Source organism: Lachnellula hyalina (genome assembly GCF_007821495.1).
Source record: "Lachnellula hyalina strain CBS 185.66 chromosome Unknown contig00015, whole genome shotgun sequence".
NCBI classification, from domain to species: Eukaryota; Fungi; Ascomycota; class Leotiomycetes; order Helotiales; family Lachnaceae; genus Lachnellula; species Lachnellula hyalina.
Genome location: NW_022157129.1, coordinates 302,561 through 319,003, shown reverse-complemented (window position 1 = coordinate 319,003; position 16,443 = coordinate 302,561). Strand labels below are relative to the sequence as shown.

The 16,443-nt window shown below is 48.7% G+C and overlaps 8 protein-coding genes across 8 annotated transcripts; 3 read left to right on the top strand and 5 right to left on the bottom strand.

Moving 5' to 3' along the window:
• Positions 1 to 1,807: 1,807 nt before the first annotated feature.
• Positions 1,808 to 2,751, bottom strand: LHYA1_G000960 (uncharacterized protein; the record flags this gene model as incomplete). The annotated part of the gene is made up of 3 exons (XM_031145949.1): positions 1,808 to 2,048; positions 2,098 to 2,177; positions 2,227 to 2,751. 3 exons carry the CDS (start codon positions 2,749 to 2,751, stop codon positions 1,808 to 1,810), a joined length of 846 nt encoding a protein of 281 aa, XP_031008447.1.
• Positions 2,752 to 3,128: 377 nt separating this feature from the next.
• Positions 3,129 to 4,843, top strand: TRP2 (Anthranilate synthase component; the record flags this gene model as incomplete). Its single annotated transcript, XM_031145948.1, has 3 exons — positions 3,129 to 3,137; positions 3,190 to 4,597; positions 4,647 to 4,843. The coding sequence occupies 3 exons, from the start codon at positions 3,129 to 3,131 to the stop codon at positions 4,841 to 4,843; spliced, it is 1,614 nt and encodes a 537-aa protein (XP_031008497.1).
• Positions 4,844 to 6,772: 1,929 nt separating this feature from the next.
• On the bottom strand, positions 6,773 to 7,478 carry lsm1 (U6 snRNA-associated Sm-like protein LSm1; the record flags this gene model as incomplete). The annotated part of the gene is made up of 2 exons (XM_031145947.1): positions 6,773 to 7,083; positions 7,304 to 7,478. 2 exons carry the CDS (start codon positions 7,476 to 7,478, stop codon positions 6,773 to 6,775), a joined length of 486 nt encoding a protein of 161 aa, XP_031008496.1.
• Positions 7,479 to 8,365: 887 nt separating this feature from the next.
• Positions 8,366 to 8,938, bottom strand: aps1 (Diphosphoinositol polyphosphate phosphohydrolase; the record flags this gene model as incomplete). Its single annotated transcript, XM_031145946.1, has 2 exons — positions 8,366 to 8,790; positions 8,893 to 8,938. The coding sequence occupies 2 exons, from the start codon at positions 8,936 to 8,938 to the stop codon at positions 8,366 to 8,368; spliced, it is 471 nt and encodes a 156-aa protein (XP_031008512.1).
• A 2,007-nt stretch (positions 8,939 to 10,945) lies between these two features.
• LHYA1_G000956 (Arginyl-tRNA--protein transferase) lies at positions 10,946 to 12,262 on the top strand (the record flags this gene model as incomplete). The annotated part of the gene is given in 3 exon segments (XM_031145945.1): positions 10,946 to 11,020; positions 11,035 to 11,408; positions 11,551 to 12,262. 3 exon segments carry the CDS (start codon positions 10,946 to 10,948, stop codon positions 12,260 to 12,262), a joined length of 1,161 nt encoding a protein of 386 aa, XP_031008511.1.
• Positions 12,263 to 12,586: 324 nt separating this feature from the next.
• tropG (Short-chain dehydrogenase/reductase) lies at positions 12,587 to 13,738 on the bottom strand (the record flags this gene model as incomplete). Its single annotated transcript, XM_031145944.1, has 4 exons — positions 12,587 to 12,710; positions 12,759 to 12,951; positions 13,002 to 13,033; positions 13,083 to 13,738. The coding sequence occupies 4 exons, from the start codon at positions 13,736 to 13,738 to the stop codon at positions 12,587 to 12,589; spliced, it is 1,005 nt and encodes a 334-aa protein (XP_031008514.1).
• A 509-nt stretch (positions 13,739 to 14,247) lies between these two features.
• RRP42 (Exosome complex component) lies at positions 14,248 to 15,380 on the top strand (the record flags this gene model as incomplete). The annotated part of the gene is made up of 2 exons (XM_031145943.1): positions 14,248 to 14,700; positions 14,766 to 15,380. 2 exons carry the CDS (start codon positions 14,248 to 14,250, stop codon positions 15,378 to 15,380), a joined length of 1,068 nt encoding a protein of 355 aa, XP_031008513.1.
• Positions 15,381 to 15,565: 185 nt separating this feature from the next.
• Positions 15,566 to 16,328, bottom strand: LHYA1_G000953 (uncharacterized protein; the record flags this gene model as incomplete). The annotated part of the gene is made up of 2 exons (XM_031145942.1): positions 15,566 to 15,913; positions 15,981 to 16,328. 2 exons carry the CDS (start codon positions 16,326 to 16,328, stop codon positions 15,566 to 15,568), a joined length of 696 nt encoding a protein of 231 aa, XP_031008516.1.
• Between the last annotated feature and the right edge of the window lie 115 nt (positions 16,329 to 16,443).

Sequence of the window (16,443 nt, the reverse complement as noted above, 5' to 3'; positions counted from 1 at the left end):
ACAATGGCTGCACGGCCTCAAGGTATTCCTCACCCCTCTTAATAGCCTCCTCGATCGTACATACCACTAAACAAAATACAATCAATGATCCTCTGATTTGGTTAGCCATAACCCCTTCGATTCCACCCCCGGTTTTCAATCACATGCTCTTCATGAGCATTGATCGATCAACACGGTGTGTATATCTAGATCGTTCGATTGACGAGGCCTGTAGTCAACATGAGAGTGAGACTTGGGTGGGACAATTCTGGTTCAATTTGGTTTTGCGAAGGAAGTCTTTAGTTGGTGGCGATGCGATTCTCTTTTGACAGAGGATGATCCACTTATTAAGCGAGGTAATAGGGGAAGGAACGACTCCTGCGGCAAAGCGAGGAGGGCTGAAGAACCAGATGTGAAATCGGGAAAGGCCTGGGGGGGGGGGGGGGAATCGAATCTATCCAAGGTACGATAAGGCAAGATGAGTCATTGGATTCTGCCAAAGGACTGCTCTAGGATTGACCACGGAAGATCGACCAAGCTGCCACAAAGATAAGTATCAATCAAGCAGAAACATTTCGTGGAGACAAGAAAGCCCGAGAAGCCGAAGAAAAGTACCTTTCAGGCCTATTTCATATATCATAGTAAGAGGAAAGTCAATCTGAAACCGCATTGGGTCGAGCAACAATTTCAACGGCGGGTCGGCGTGAGCTCTTCCACCCTCTTTCCATTCCAATACAGTTATATAACATACCCATCTAGCAATTGCTGTGCCTGTAGCGCGATGAATGTGAAGGAATGTTGTACTGTGTGTGGCAGGGTTCATCAGTAGTGTGACGCAAGAGTGAGCCTGCCTTGCATGGCGGGGAAATTCGCTTGGCGCTTTGTGAAACGTGGGGAAAGCCAGGAATAGTTGGTTGGTAGCACAGTAGCAACTAACCGCCTTGAGTATGTTGGTCTTGTGCCTTTGGGAATCTAGTGCGATGGAGATATTCCCGGAGCTGGGACGGTCAAGAATAGGCTAACATCTCCAAGAATGGAAAATGACGGCCCGAACGACCTTGACATTTGGTACGGGGTACGCAGAAGCGTTGGACCTGCAATCATGTACGGAGTAGAAGATAGAGTGCATGTATTGGCCTGCTTGGAAAGGCCGTCGTTATCGACTGAGTGAGGATACGACTACCAGGACAAGCCTTTCTCGGTAGAATGAGTACGTGTGAAATTTGTAGCGAAGTAGACGATGAAGATGAGAGAAGAGGAGAGATTTAGTAGCCACTATTTAACCACAATATGCTCGTTAGAGCGAGAAACATCAAGTGTAGATGGGCTGTTTCTCCAATTCTATTGCAGCATCGAATTGATATCTAACCATCTCAGCTCCTGAGCTGGGAGCACATATATTAACACGCTACCCAGCTGTGACTAAAGCCTCCGAGGATCTGTTCCTTCACCAATAACTTGGAATTTGGCCAGTCTTCATTTTCTTCAACGTGGGACCAGCCGAAGACACCCTCTGCATCCGGCACTGCTCTATGCATCTGTCGCCATCTCCCGATATAAGTGTCTTTTATCATCGGGCTCCTGCTAATAGAACCCACAAGGGAACGTGAGATATTCACACCTATGGCCAGACACACCGCCAGATTTGCGTCTGCACCAAGACTGAGCTTCTCCGTGTGTACTCTACGATGTGGAAGACCCCCACATATTTTCCAAGTCTGGACATTTCTTTTGATATGGCCTCTGATTCTCGGTACGGCCGAGCAAATGATTTGATTCCTCGAACTGCAAGTGTAATGTTCGGTATATCAGTGGCAAACATCTCAAGTCAAAACCCATTCACGATCGTTGCCGAATCGTCCGAATTTGGTCTTGAACCCTGACACTTTTTCCTCCGGGCCTTCGATTTCCGATCAATCTCTTCCCAGTCGAATTTCCACTTCGTAATGGACTCGGCCAGCTCTTTATCTCTACTAAGTGGGATGTATTGCGAGCATTGGGCTTCTATGGCTTGGAGTTGGATCCGAAGGAATTTCAGTTCTGACTGATTGGACGAGAAATCATCTTCCCTGCCGATCGTTAGAGACATAAGAGCATATTTGAGCAAAGGTAACCCACATTTCAGCAACACGGTACTCAAGGAGGAGGATCCTCTCGGCGGCCTTCTCGGCTCGATGGACGAGTAAATCGTGGATATGCTAGGCACCGTTAGAAGATTATTTCAAAACAACAGAGTTTCAAGCTTACATCTGACTCGTCTTTCCTAATTTGAAGTTCCATGGCTGTCTTTGCGAGCTGTACAGCTAATTCCTCCGCTGCTTTGGCAATTTCTGTAGCTTTAGAAGCAGTCATCTCCTGTTTAGGAGCCGATGTTGGTGGTTCTCTCCCAGAATCGGGAAGACGTAACCTGATGTTTTGAATCGGACTACGAGGGAGGGAGGGCGCCCAAAGACTTCCTTGCTCTGATGTGTTTCCACTCTCACTTCCAGTATCCAAGTCATCCAGGTTTGGCGCCTGTGGCTTCTCACGCATTAGGGTCTCAATGCCGTCTACTAAGTGATGCATGTTTGTGACAGCTTTATCCTCTATAGAAGGCCCATTTTTTGTTAGTCGCTGCATCAAATCGTTCAGTCGTTCGAGAAGCACATCTTTGTTATCTTGCGTGACATCGTCTTGGCTTGAAAGAGACTCGGCATATCGGGAGTTGGTTGGGGAAGAGAATTGGCGATGCACGACAGGAATATGGGCTATTCCAAGACGTCCGAAGCTCATGGTTGAAGAAAGTTAGAAACCAAGAGCTGGTAGAGAGTGTTTGAAAGCACGACTGAGCCTCATGTCGAAGCAGGTCGTGGTTGGCATTCATATAATAGGGGATGAGCTGTTCGGTGGAGAGACTTTATACCGTGGCTGGACAGCAAGGCTGTCAAAGTGGGGCCCCAGAGGACGCTAAAAATGGCAGAATTTATAAGGCGGTGTACATGGTTAAACTCCTTGCAATACGACGTATCCCCTCCCTGTCAACACTACATATCTTACCAACCTTTAACACATGCTCCAAAGCCGCTTGTCTTGTTTGTTTATGAAAGAGAAGCATATCTAAAATCTAGTCGGGGGCTCGGATTCACCTCTAAGGTGCTCATTTCAACACAATGGCCGGAGTAAGTTTCTATGAGTCAAATATGCGATTCCGGAGCACTGAGAAGAATACAGGAGGACCTCCAGCCTTCGCTGGAAACAATTCGAGACGTACTGAGCAAGACGATTGGCAATCCAAATGGCCCGAATCTAGTACCAGTATACGCTCAAATAGCTTCCGACCTCATCACCCCGTCTCAAGCATACCTCAAGATCTCGAACCATTCCAAGTCGGAATACTCTTTCCTATTCGAGAGTGCAGCAACAGAAAGGGTTGGCAGATACAGTTTCATTGGCGCTGGACCCCGCAAGGTTCTCAAGACCGGCGAAGGCCATGGCCCATGTATAGACCCATTACCTGCGCTTGAGGCAGAGCTCGCGAAGAATCGGATTGCACACGTTCCTGGGTTGGCTCTTCCGCCCTTGACCGGAGGTGCGATTGGATATGTTGGCTACGACTGTGTCCGATATTTTGAGCCCAAGACGGCAAGGCCAATGAAGGATGTTTTAAAGGTCCCCGAATCACTATTCATGCTCTTCGACACAATTGTAGCTTTTGATGCAGTGTTTGGTATGATCAAGGTTGTAACCTACGTTCCCGTTCCCGACGACTTGAAGGACCTTGAAGCAGCCTATGAAAAAGCTAAAGAGATGATCAATGAGGTTGTCGATGTCCTGCAGTCAGAAGATACACCCCTGCCTCCGCAAGCACCTATTGTACTTGACCAGCAAAGTACCTCCAACATCGGCCAAGAAGGTTACGAGAACCACGTCACTACACTGAAGAAGCACATTATCGCCGGAGATATTATCCAAGCCGTTCCATCCCAAAGATTTGCTCGACCAACTTCTTTGCATCCATTCAATATATACCGAAAACTCCGCACTGTCAATCCATCACCATATCTAAATTATATCAATTGCGCAGACTTTCAAATAATTGGCGCCTCCCCTGAACTTCTTGTGAAGAAAGAAAAGGGTCGTATTATCACTCATCCGATAGCTGGGACTGTAAAGAGAGGAAAGACCGAAGAGGAAGACGCAAAGCTTGCACAAGAATTGTCTGACTCATTGAAAGACAGAGCGGAACACGTCATGCTTGTCGACCTAGCAAGAAACGACATCAACCGTGTTTGTGATCCTACAACTGTCAAAGTCGATCGTTTGATGGTTGTTGAGAAATTCAGTCATGTGCAACATCTCGTATCGCAGGTTTCTGGGGTTCTGAGGGCCGGCAAGACTAGATTTGATGCATTTAGATCTATCTTTCCTGCTGGAACCGTGTCCGGAGCGCCAAAAGTCAAGGCTATGGAGCTAATTGCCGAATTAGAAAAGGAAAAGCGAGGAGTCTATGCTGGAGCCGTTGGCTACTTTGGATACGGTAGTGTTGACAGCGATGGAAATGAGACTGAGGGGGAAATGGATACATGTATTGCTCTACGAACAATGGTAGCAAAAGATGGCGTTGCATATCTGCAAGCTGGTACGTCCCACACGCTCTGATCCCTGATTTTGTACTAATTGTGGTTTAGGAGGAGGAATCGTGTTCGACTCCGATCCTTACGACGAGTACGTAGAGACGATCAACAAGCTCTTGGCAAGTTCAACGACCATCAAGCTGGCAGAGGCCGATTACCTTAAGCAACAAATGAAAGAGAAGGCCAATGGCTCAGTCAAGCTAGAAGATGTGCCGGACAGGAAATCACATATTGACCTGGCTGCTGGATAGATAACTAATAAATTAAAAGTTTCCCATCGATTCTTAGACCAAACATGTACATTGTACATTCTACTTTTTGGTTACAGCGACCGAATGGGGTTTCTCGTCTGGATAAGCAAGTGCTTCTTTCTGTTTAAAGCATCGGCGATGTTCTTCCCAATTTCACATCGTCTGCTTCTTGCCAATGCATGAATTTGATCAAAATTTCTCGCTTCTCATTAGCCACAATTACCCCTGATCCCAAGACCTGCCCTGCTAGGGGATCACCAACACCCCACCTAAATGTTTCCTTTCAAAATGAGTGAGTCAGAACAATTCATACGCGCTTCCTTGTACGTGTGTTCTCGAAGGTTGGAGAAAGAGAGTCGCGACAAGGATTAGTCTCCCACCACGATCAATGCATTGTTATTATTACGGTACAGCAGAAGTCAAATTCGCTATGAGTGGAGCTTTGCTGGGATTCGCTACATGAGCAAAATGCTTTGAAGCATAAACATAATCTCTTTTCTGGCAGGTCCACGCGCTTGGTTGTTGTACTGTATATCAAGACCTTTCCTTCACCGCTGCTGTACTGTAGATTCCCGAAGTTCAGATCTCTTCTACAGTATCTCGTCCAGTCTTTACATTACATGCAACACGCACAAAGCCAGACAAAACCCTTTCCCTTTTCAACTCGAGTTGATTGATTGATATAAACGACACATAAACGAGCATTGCATTGCATTGTTCCAACACTCACTTCATGTTCTCTACCAAAAAATCCAAAGACACAACACCCGCACTGGACATGGACCCCACCGCACCACCCGTCTCGCCCCTCGAGAAACCCCTCCCGATCCCGAACCCCTCTGGAAAACGCCCCGGGACTTCTGGCACCGAGTATGTTATGTCTCCCCCCTCCTCACCTCACCTCACATCCGCTAAATCCCCGAATTCAATCCTCTGACACAAACAGACTCGGCCTCCGCGCCAACCGCCGCGCAGCCAGCACGGCCTTCCAGCGTGCCCAGAAAGCAGAACAAGCATACCGCGCCAAACGGCAAGCGACGAATGCGCGCGACGCAGCGAGGGACGCGAAAGCGCATTTCGGGGAGTCCGGGGTGCAGTTTGCGGCGGGGTGTAGGAAGGCGGTTTGTGCGCTAAAGTGTGTTCCGGGGGTGCTTAGGGAGAAGGTAGGTTTCTTCGTCTTCTTCTTCTTCTTCTTCTTTTCCCTCTCCTGGGGCTTAGGTGTGCTGTGCTGATGTATTTTTGTGTAGAAGGGGAATTGGAATAGTAAGCGAGAGGTTAGGGGGCAGGAGAAGGCGGCGGTCAAGAGGAGGAAGTTGGAGGAGAAGATGAAGAGGGCTGAGAAGGAGGGAGGGAGAGAGGGAGAGGGAGATGGGGGTGTGCCTGTGCCTGTGCCTGCTAATGGGGACGCGGTTGTTGCTGAGGCGTAGGATTATTGAGCGGTGTGTATGAATGAGGGCTGGTAATACGGATATCGGTAATTATGGGAACTGTTGGTGTTGTCTTTATTGTTTTGTGCGGACAGGGAATGCAGGGCAAGAGGGTATTGCGGGGCCGAGTGTGGTCAAGTGAGGAGGCATAGCTGGAGGATGGTTTTCTTTTGTTGGCTGCTGGTGCACTACGATACCCACTGCTTGAAAGCTCTTTCTTTTGTCAGTTGCGGCTTTTATATATACTTAGACTGTCGAGAGAGGAAACAAGAAACTCCACTTATCATGAAAACAGACCAGGTTGGAAAGAATCGCATTGAACTGTAATTTGAAAATACTCGCACTGTAAATCCCAAGAAAACCGCCCAGTACCCTCTGGCTGATGGCTGGTTCTTCTGCCCCTTCCACCAACTGAAACTAGATGCATTTCACAATATTCTGCATAGTAACAGCTCCTCTGTCTGCTTCCCCTTTGCTTGCACTGCCCGGGCCACAGCATCTCTCAAATAAGCGCCTCCCCAGCATTCTCCCCCTCGAACCCCAACTCCCCAAGTCGCCTCTTGACAATCTTCTCCCTCCTCGCGTCTTTCGCTTTCTGCTCCTTCTGCAGTCTATGCACAGTTTCCACATCCGCCCTCTCGTATCCCGGCGGCTCGTCGTCGTCTTTATCTAAATCGATCTCCCCTAATAACAGCACATTCTCTCCTCTCACTAGGAAAATGCCCCTGTTGACATCGGCATAGAGGCCGGGTCCGTTGGCGCTAGAGGGGGCGACAAATATCCGCTCAATGGTTGATTGTAGAACTAAATTCGCTGCGAGGCGTCAGATGTAGGATAGAAAGCAGAGATGAGGCGGGGGTGGAATACCAAATTGGTCCCAGCTTCGCAGAACGCCGATCAGTTTCCTTCCATCGCGGAGCGCAACCATAAGTTTTTCTAAACGGACCCCGTATCAGCGACATGTCCTCAGTTCTCTTTCCTCCGGTACAGCAAGTCCGCGCTTTGGCCTGCGCCCGAATGTAGGAACACATACTGTCAGTCAGATCTAGTAACTGCGCAGCAGTAGTGAACATCTGAGGAGGCAATTGCTGGCTCGATGGAGGTGGTAGCATGCCGGGTCCGAGAGGTTGCATCTGTTGCATTGGCGTTTGCGCCCCGCCTTGTTGCGGAGGAGGCATTTCGTTGTCGTGGAGGTTGAGATGCTCCATCTTGTTCAACAGATTATTGTCAAAGATGAAATACTGAATTTCGTTTGCCGCTTATTGGGGTGGGGGCCAATCCATTACGTGTGGTTGTCAAGGAGGGCTGTAAGGGACGCGCAAAGATCGACGGGATGGAATTGTGAAGCTTGAGTGACGATGTCAAAATCACGGGAGTGCAACAAGTGATATTCCGAGTGACTTTAATAAAACTGTGCGAGGCTTCACCGAAACACACTACGGAAATTAATGTTTGATTTAGTTTATGTATTTGATTGATAGTAATAATATCTGTGTAGGGTTATTAATTGAGAAAGTTTTGTATAGCAAAGGGATCCAAATTTTCACGTTGGCGTTTGGGATCAATCAGGTAAGCCACCACCACCACCATGTTTCCAACTCCACTGCGCTCTTGACGACGGCATGTAAAAAAGAAAATACATCCCACTCCGTCCAATGCATCCATATCCATAGTATATGTGGAACCACTTCATGAACGCCATCCTATATGCATACCCACATTCGAAAGTTGTTCAATAGTATCGCAAGGGGAGGGTGCGTTTGGAATACAAGTCGCTTGTATGTTCCGGATTAACAAGAGAAGCCATAATCATTATAGAGCATGGCGATAGATCCGACTTGATTGTCTCTAATGAAGTTGAAGAACCAACAACAAATGCGAGGAAGAAAGCAAGCAAGCCCGTACTTCTAGACCTCTGTACCCACGACCTGACTCCTGACTGCGCAAAATCACCGCGTATTTTCAATATCATTTCGGTCCCGGAATCCTTTCTCAATCAATCGCTGATTCGTGCAAACTCGATGCAGGAATTATAGTAGGTTGAGATCGCCTCGAACCGCGTATATGAATGGGATAGAACGCCGGGGCCGGTAGGCTACCGCTTCAGAGTCGAGCGCTTGAGAGCTTCTAACAGTTCTGGACGAGCGTTCAAAGCCTTCTCTGCTTCTGAATATGTAGCCCACTGTCGATTCCTCTTGTGCTTTTCAGGCCATTCTGCGTGTTCCGTTGTGACCGTAGCCTGGTAGAATTGATAGAGGGCTTTCGGGGCCTCTTTTGACATTTGCTTCGGAGCTCGGGTTTCTATGATTTGTCCAAGATCGTAGTCAATATTGCAGGCTATTCCGGCTTCTTCCCATGCCTCGCGCTGCGCAGCTTCGGTGCAAGACTCGTCTAACTCCCATCCGCCCTTGGGCAGGACCCAGCCGGATCGTCGAGTCGATTGAATCAAGAGCACATGAGTCTTCGCTGCATTAACAGGTACAACACCTGCAACGAGTCTTTCGCCGCCGTCGCCGTAGCCTAAAAAAGCGGGAAAGGGTCAGCAGAAGCTCGATTGTGAGGGAGGAAGGCATTGTTGTGTAGGTGCACGCGAGCAGGGCTTTCGAAGCAGAAAAAACTCACGTTGGTTATTCCTCCCCGTACGAGACTCCATAGACCGGCTTGCCATGGTGAAGGATGAGCTTCACCCGCAAAGGTGCGTTTTGCACAAGTGTAGTTGAGACGCAATGAGTGATTGAGGGGCGAAATTCTTTGTCGAAATCCGGCTGGAAAAGAATGGGCGGCGGTCTCAAAGCTCTGTCATGCTTTAGTGGGGTGGGGCAGAGGAGAGGTACTGTAGAAACCGGAGATAATGCGGCGGCTTACTGTACGGTATCCAATCGATTCAACTTCTGTGGTATGATGCCAAAAATCAACGTCTCGGTCGATGGAGGACAGACAGAATCTGAAGAATTGATTAAATACAGAAACAAAAGTGGAGGAGAGCTAGAGGTGGGCGTGAAAAAGGTGGCGAGTGAGGCGGCGAGCTGTGCATATACAGTAAGGTACAGTAGGTTTGGTGGTGGATGGTGGTGGTGGTACAGTACAAGAAGCAGGGCGGGAGGGATCTTTGACCGATTATTTCTTTGCGGCCCTTGTCTCGTGCCCTGGGTCTGCAGGTAGGCAGGTAGGTAGGTACTTACGGGACAATAACAGTGCGGTACTATTGAGCAACGCTTTCTCTTAAGTGTACTGTAAGTGAAAGTAGTGAAAGTGGTGAAAGTGGTGAAAGCTAGAAAAGTATCTGGAACTGGAACTGGAGACGAGACAAGACGAGACGAGACGAGACGATAAAACCTGCGAGCCGCCTCGTGGTTAAGGGTTCCCAAGCTACAATACATGCCATGCAGGTGGATGTGTAGCGTCAGTACCATACAGCAAGCATACATTACAGTCACAGCTAGGTACTCGAGTACTACTCGTACTTGTACCGAGTACATATCATGAGGTAAATTTACTTACCAAGGTATCCATAGTGGGGTTATTCATCCACCTCTTAATCCGATGTTCCCACCGATATCACCACTACTACCACCACTACTACCACCACTACTACTACCACCACTACTACTACCACCACTACTACTACCACCACTACTACCACCACCACCACCACCAGACAGATACCAGACAAATTTCGCTCGTCACGCTGGTCCCTCGCACTTCGCCGGTTTCCCTCGTTCTGCTAAGCTTGACGCCTACCCAGAGCGAAACCTGAATCTAGCTAGAGCTGGGTACCTACGACCTATCCAGCCTCACTCTACCTACCTACCTACCTTACCTACCTCCTGTGTTGTGGTAGCACCTACCTGAGTCTGGAAGCTCCCTGCATCCTTACGAGTCGCACGAGTCTCATCCAGAAATCGGAAATATCGCCCAGCTTGCCCTTCTCCTGATCGCGTATATTTCGTACTTCTCCCTCTGCACCCCTCCTCCCCCTCCCCCTCCCTATCAAACCAGCCGCAAAACGCGCCGGCTTATTTGTCCGACCCACTGGAATCGCTTCCACCCACTCCCTACCCTCGTCATGCAGTCTGCAGCAACCCCAGTCTCCACGCTGTCTCCCATTGGTAAGACCCAAGTCCCCTTTTTCAGACTGCCTTGGGTCCTTCTCCAATGATCTGTGCCCGTGTTGGAACGGCTCGACGTCGCTGATTCGAAGTTTTTCGACATGTTGTCTGCGTCTCCCTCATAAACTACCCATCTTGACAGCACAACCCCCCCACTCTAGCTATGTAGTCTGTTTGAACCTTCTCATACGGGCTTGTGCTACTTACTCGGCCCGCTGAGGGGCTCCACGACCCCGCACTAAGGAAGGAACTCTACTAGTCTCTCTGTTTGACCCAGAGCAATGACTGAATATAATCACTGACTGGCCTACAGGATATCAGAACAGCAGTTGTGGCTATTGTCACAACAAAACAGGAAGTCAGTCACCAAAACGTAATCCTTTTTCTGTGTCCTTACATACGCATATCGATGTCTCTTTGCTTTACCGGGCACATGTACATATGACCTGAAAGTCTCGGTCTCTCTTCCCCATACTCACCATGTTTACTTTTTGGTGTCTCAGGTTTTTCATATTACGCATCCACAACCTCCCTAGCCCCTGAATTTTATCAATCTCTCATTGATCATGGATGGAGGCGCTCGGGGAGTCTTCTTTACAAGCCAGACCAAAGAAACTCATGCTGCCCCCAATACACAATTCGTCTGGACTCTCAGTCATTCCGTGCATCGAAAGACCAGCGGCAAGCCTTGAACCGATTCAACAAGCACATCCTCGGAGAAAAGTACTCGAAAGAAGCGGCCAGACTCTACCCATTGTCACGAGACAAAGCCAAGAAGCGCAATACAGACTTTGACCTGGTGCAACGTGTTCACGAAAGCGAGAGTTCAGAGCTAAAGACCCCACCGGAACCTGAACATGCTCTAAGGGTTACATTGGAGGCGGACGATTTTACAGAGGAGAAGTATGTGTTGTTCGAGAACTATCAGCGTCTTGTTCATCATGAACCCCCTGGTCGAATTTCAAAGAGTGGTTTCAAGAACTTCCTTTGTTCCTCTCCACTCCCGAGAAGCGAGACGTCTTTTGATGGGTGAGTCGATCTTTGAGTACTACCGCTTCTACCTGGGCAGCTTTCTCTCATATGCATAACATTTTCTGGGTTTGGATCTAGAAGTTTCCTTTTATTATTTAACTTCCTGAGAGAAACAATACTGATATTCCATCTCCTGCAGAAAGGAACGCAAGGTCGGCTCATACCACCAATGCTACAGAATCGATGGAAAGCTCATCGCAATTGGAGTTCTGGACTTATTGCCTCAATGTGTCAGCGCAGTCTATTTCATGTACCACGAATCCGTCAACGAATTTAGTTTCGGGAAGATAGGTGCGTTGAGAGAGGTTGCATTGGCGAAGGAGCAAGGTTATAAGTGGTGGTATGCCGGATTTTATATACACAACTGCATTAAGATGCGGTATAAAGCAGACTACTCCCCACAGTACATGCTGGATCCGGAGTCTTATGATTGGAATCTTCTTGATAATGGATTGAAGAACAAGCTGAGCGACAAGAAGTACGTGAGTCTATCACGTGAGAAGACAATAGGGGAAGTGTCTACAGATGCACCAGGTGATGAGATGGAGACGGAAAAGAAGATTGACGACGGCTTGTACTCGGACGACGACCCATCATCTCTGGATCCAGATACTCCTCTGTTCTCCCGAAAAATGCCTGGAATTCTCACAAAAGAGCAACTCCTCACGGAAGTCGACTTGGATCACGTTAAACTCCGTTTACGTGGACAGGAAGCTCATACCTGCGATCTCGTGAGTTGGGATGACGGTGACGTTGAGGATCTAGCCTCTATGAAGGGAATCATTGGAGAGTTAGCGTCTGCTGTGGGACCAAGAGTGGCACAAGACATGGTTGTCTCTTTCGGTGGTTGACGAGCAGACTGTGCGAACATACCAACGTGGTATATGGGAGGCCCTCAAAGGTGTATCCCTGCGAAGACGAACATTCTCCAAGGCAGCCACTACACCGGCACGACGTTGGCTCTCGATTCCAGTGATTTTTGGCCGGTCTTTTGGAAGCAGAGGTCAGCTGGTCTCTCAATATCCCTAGACTTTATAACATGTTCAGGTCAGCGATATCACACGAACTTGAGGGTGCAAGGAAACAGATGAACGATCCTTATGCTAACGAGTTATGACTACCATGCGTTAAATGGATACAAGCGACGTTAAGAATAAATAGGAAACTATCAAGTATCATGCAGAATGTGCAATGCTCTTCACGCCTGGAACAGCCTTCTCCAAAATATCCAGCACTTCTTTCCATACCTGCGCCTGCATTTTTTGACCTTCTGGACCCAAAACGTTATGTTGCACAGCGCTGTGCTTGGTTAGTCTCATCCATCAGAAGGAAGTGAGGAAGACCTACTTCTTGTAATCTTTATCAGACTGGTAGTGCGTGATATATTTCCCGTTGTCCTCAGGCGGAGTCAATGCAGTGAGCACAAGTGATCGCGCTCCTCCTTCTGTTGTCTTTGACAGTAAAGTCATGAAGCCATTGACGGCCATAGTCATGAGAAAGTTCGTCTGATACTCGCGAGCAAGATCGGATTTCACCATGCCTGCATGATTAGCATTCTATTTTTATTCTTAGCAGGCTTATGGTACGTACCAGGACACAGGGGGTTGACAATAACCTCGGGACTACACCAACATCAGTACGCATCTCAAACTACTCGAAAAGAAATCTTACCTGCTCAACTTGGCAATTTCATTCACAACATACTGCTCCATCAGTTTACTCACATCATACATCTTCATTTTCACGAAATTATCCTTCTGACTCCAAAACCCTAGCACATCTTCCTGCGGCCAGCCATCCGCCTTCCCAATCTTAAGATCCCTATGGTTCCCACTCCCCACAAAACTCATATGCTTCTTCCCACCACCCAACTTCTTTAGCCACGGCAGAAGTTCCAGCGCTAGTAAGCTGGTGCTAAGAACATGAACCTGGATACTCTCTTCCCACCCTTCTTGACTAAGCCTGAAACTTGTAGGAAAGAGACCTGCATTCAAAAGCACGACATCAAGTTTCTTGACCTCTGCTTTCACTCGTTCAGCAAATGCTAATGTCCCCGCGAAGCTAGACATGTCCAACTCCATGACTTTCACTACATCTTTGCCGATAGTATTCGTCGCGTTTTCGATTTGAGCTTTTGCTGCGACGCCTTTGGTAGTTGTACGTGCTGTTATTATGACGGACGATGCGCCTAGATTCACGAAGTGTACTGCGCTGGAAAGGCCGAGACCAGATGAGGCGCCTGTTATCAGGATGTGTTGGCCTTTGAAGGAGCCAGGGGGTGGGAGGCTGGGGAGGGCGAATTTGTTGCGGTAGGCGGTAGTGAGCATCTTGAAGAAAGTTTTGCAATGATTTTCAGGTAGATGAGTAAGATATGTGGTAAAAAGTGATACAAGGTCAATTGCAAGGTGTTATATATAGGGTCTCCCAAAAGTATAGCTTCGGAGACTTTCAAGTCTTCACTAGGGGCAATGTTCACCCGCAAGGTGGAATCTTGATTTGAAAGCATACCAGATCTTCATCCAATAGTCTTATCTCCTTGACTTGAAACCTGCCCGCCGGACAAAGCAACCCCAGTTGTATAGCGCTTGATCATTTCTCTCGTTGAAGTGAAACAAATCCAGCTAGTCCAAGCCCTTCAACTAGAACACTCAGCCTTGCCTTGCCCCACACCCAGCCTCGTTGTAAATGCGGTCCCGACTCCGCATCGCAGAATTATTATTATTTACTTCAAGCTCCAACCCCCCCTCTTCGACCGCATACCACCAACCACAACCAAAAACTGTCGCAAATACCCCAAGGCCCATTGAATTGCCAGTGCTATCCTGGCCGAAACGAAATGGCGCCCTCGGCTTCAACGCAACAAATCCTCCTCTCCCCCGCCGAGCTCTCCTACCTGCACACCTCCCTGTCCCTACACCCCCCCATCCGCCCCGACGGCCGCAGCGCGACAGATTTCCGGCCGCTGCACGCTGAGACGGAGCTCCTGCCGGGGACGTACGGGAGCGCGCGCATATGTTTTGCTGATGGGACGGAGGCTGTTGTGGGGGTTAAGGCTGAGGTTGAGAAATCGGTCCCTAGTTATGTCGGGCATGGCGAGGGAGGTGGAGGGGATGAGGAGAAGGGACGGAATGAGTGGGTGGAGATTGGTGTGGAGATTCCGGGCATGAGGGATGATGATAGCATGCCTGTATTTTTGGCGGCTATGTTGAGTGAGAGTCTGTTGGCTGATGGGGCGTTTACGGCGAGGTTGTGGATTAATAGCAGGTTTCATTGGAAGTTATATCTTGATGTATGTGCTCTCTTTTCTCTTCTCTTCTTCTCAATGAACGCCCTTTCTAACGCAGCGTCTTTTAGATACTGCTCCTTTCGCAACCGCTCTCTTATCCACTACCATTGTTGTCTTTAACGACACATCTGGCGTTACTATCGACGAGATTACCAAAGTTAAAGTCAGAGCAAGATGAGGATCCGTTATTCGACGATGACTGGGATGCATCTGTGCATCTGTATCCAGCCGGCTCGGCGAAACCATCTGTTACGCTGCTTGTTATGGCTGTAAAGGACAATATCATTTTCGATCCGTCAAAAGAAGAGCTTTCTGTTGCCGAAGTTGTACTTGCGGTTTCAATTGCTTCGGACTCTGCGTCTGCTGCCAGTGGGGGAATGGAGGTGGATTCTGGAGCTGGGAGACAGTTGACGCTGCTGGCTGTAAGGACGATTGATCCCCCCAGCCGACTGACGCATCCGGGTGTGCCTAATAGCTTGAATACGGCGACCGGGGGAACTGCGGCAGCCAGTCTTGAGCAAGAGAATAGTAAGAGGGAGGGCCTGCACGAAGAGGGGGTGTGGCAGCCACCGAGGGGAGGAGCAAAGAGGAAGTTAATTGCTGGGATGATTGCTAAGGTACTGGAAAAGGGAGGTGTAGGCGAGGAGGTTCTGGATGGTTTGGATGCTGTGGAGTTGGGCTAGGTTTCTTGTTTGTTTTATAGGTACAAGTGATATTTACAATGGATGATACCCACCCCAACACTCATCTCATCATCATTATGGCAGGATTTTTATATCACCAGATCCCAAGCCACTTCTTCAGAGGCCGTCTTTCCCTCTCTGGCTGGTGTTGCTCTTGCTGCACATCCTCAACAACAGGCGATGCATCATCCACCCCCAACCTCTGCCTTCTTCCCATCCCCGATTCTCATCCCACTCCCCAAAACCTCATCATCGCTCTTCGCCGTCCAGCCGCCAAAGCCCTGCTGCTTATCCATTCCATGCGCCTTTCTATACGCATCCCTCTTCGCAACATCTTCTACACGAGCTCTCCTGCGCTCAATCGTCTCCTGGGTGTTGTAATCACTGGTGAGTTTCAGAACTTCAAAAAACGTGCGCGTGTAGGCGATGGGATGGAGGAAGAATTGCGAGCCGGCCGGTAGCATGTGTGCAAAGGGGGAGTTGCGTTGGAAGTTTGTGAACCAGACTGTAAAGGCTAGGGTTGAGAGCGTGCCCTTTTATTCATCGAATCAGTAAAATATTCCCCTTCCAAATATCGGAATTATCCAATTGGGTACATACAAGAGTGATATACAAATGTATACTCTTATTGTGCAAAAACCAATGCATAAACGTCCCCGGCGGTGGCATCATCTTTGGATACTGTTTAGTCTTCATGGTAGCCTCCTCCTCCTTGCTCAGATTGCGACCTGGGTATTGTCTCGGTGCCGTCCATTTCCTAGCTGGGTGACTGGGCGGGTTGAACTTTGCTGGCTTCTCGAGCAGTATTGGCTGTGGAGCTTTCTTTGCTGGTTTGCCTTTCGCTGCTTTGGATGCATGCCGGATTATCTGGAAGGTGGCAGAGGATTTGCTCCAGATGAGACCCCGCTTCGGAAGCAGGAAACGGGGAATTGAGGTGGTGGGAGGCATGATCGCGTTCCGTTCAAAACGCTCCTTCTATCGAACCACCAAGTGAAGCTTACGATGGCCGTCCAAAATGTTTATACGGCGACCGGTAAATGTCGGAGGTGCTCGCACGAGGTCA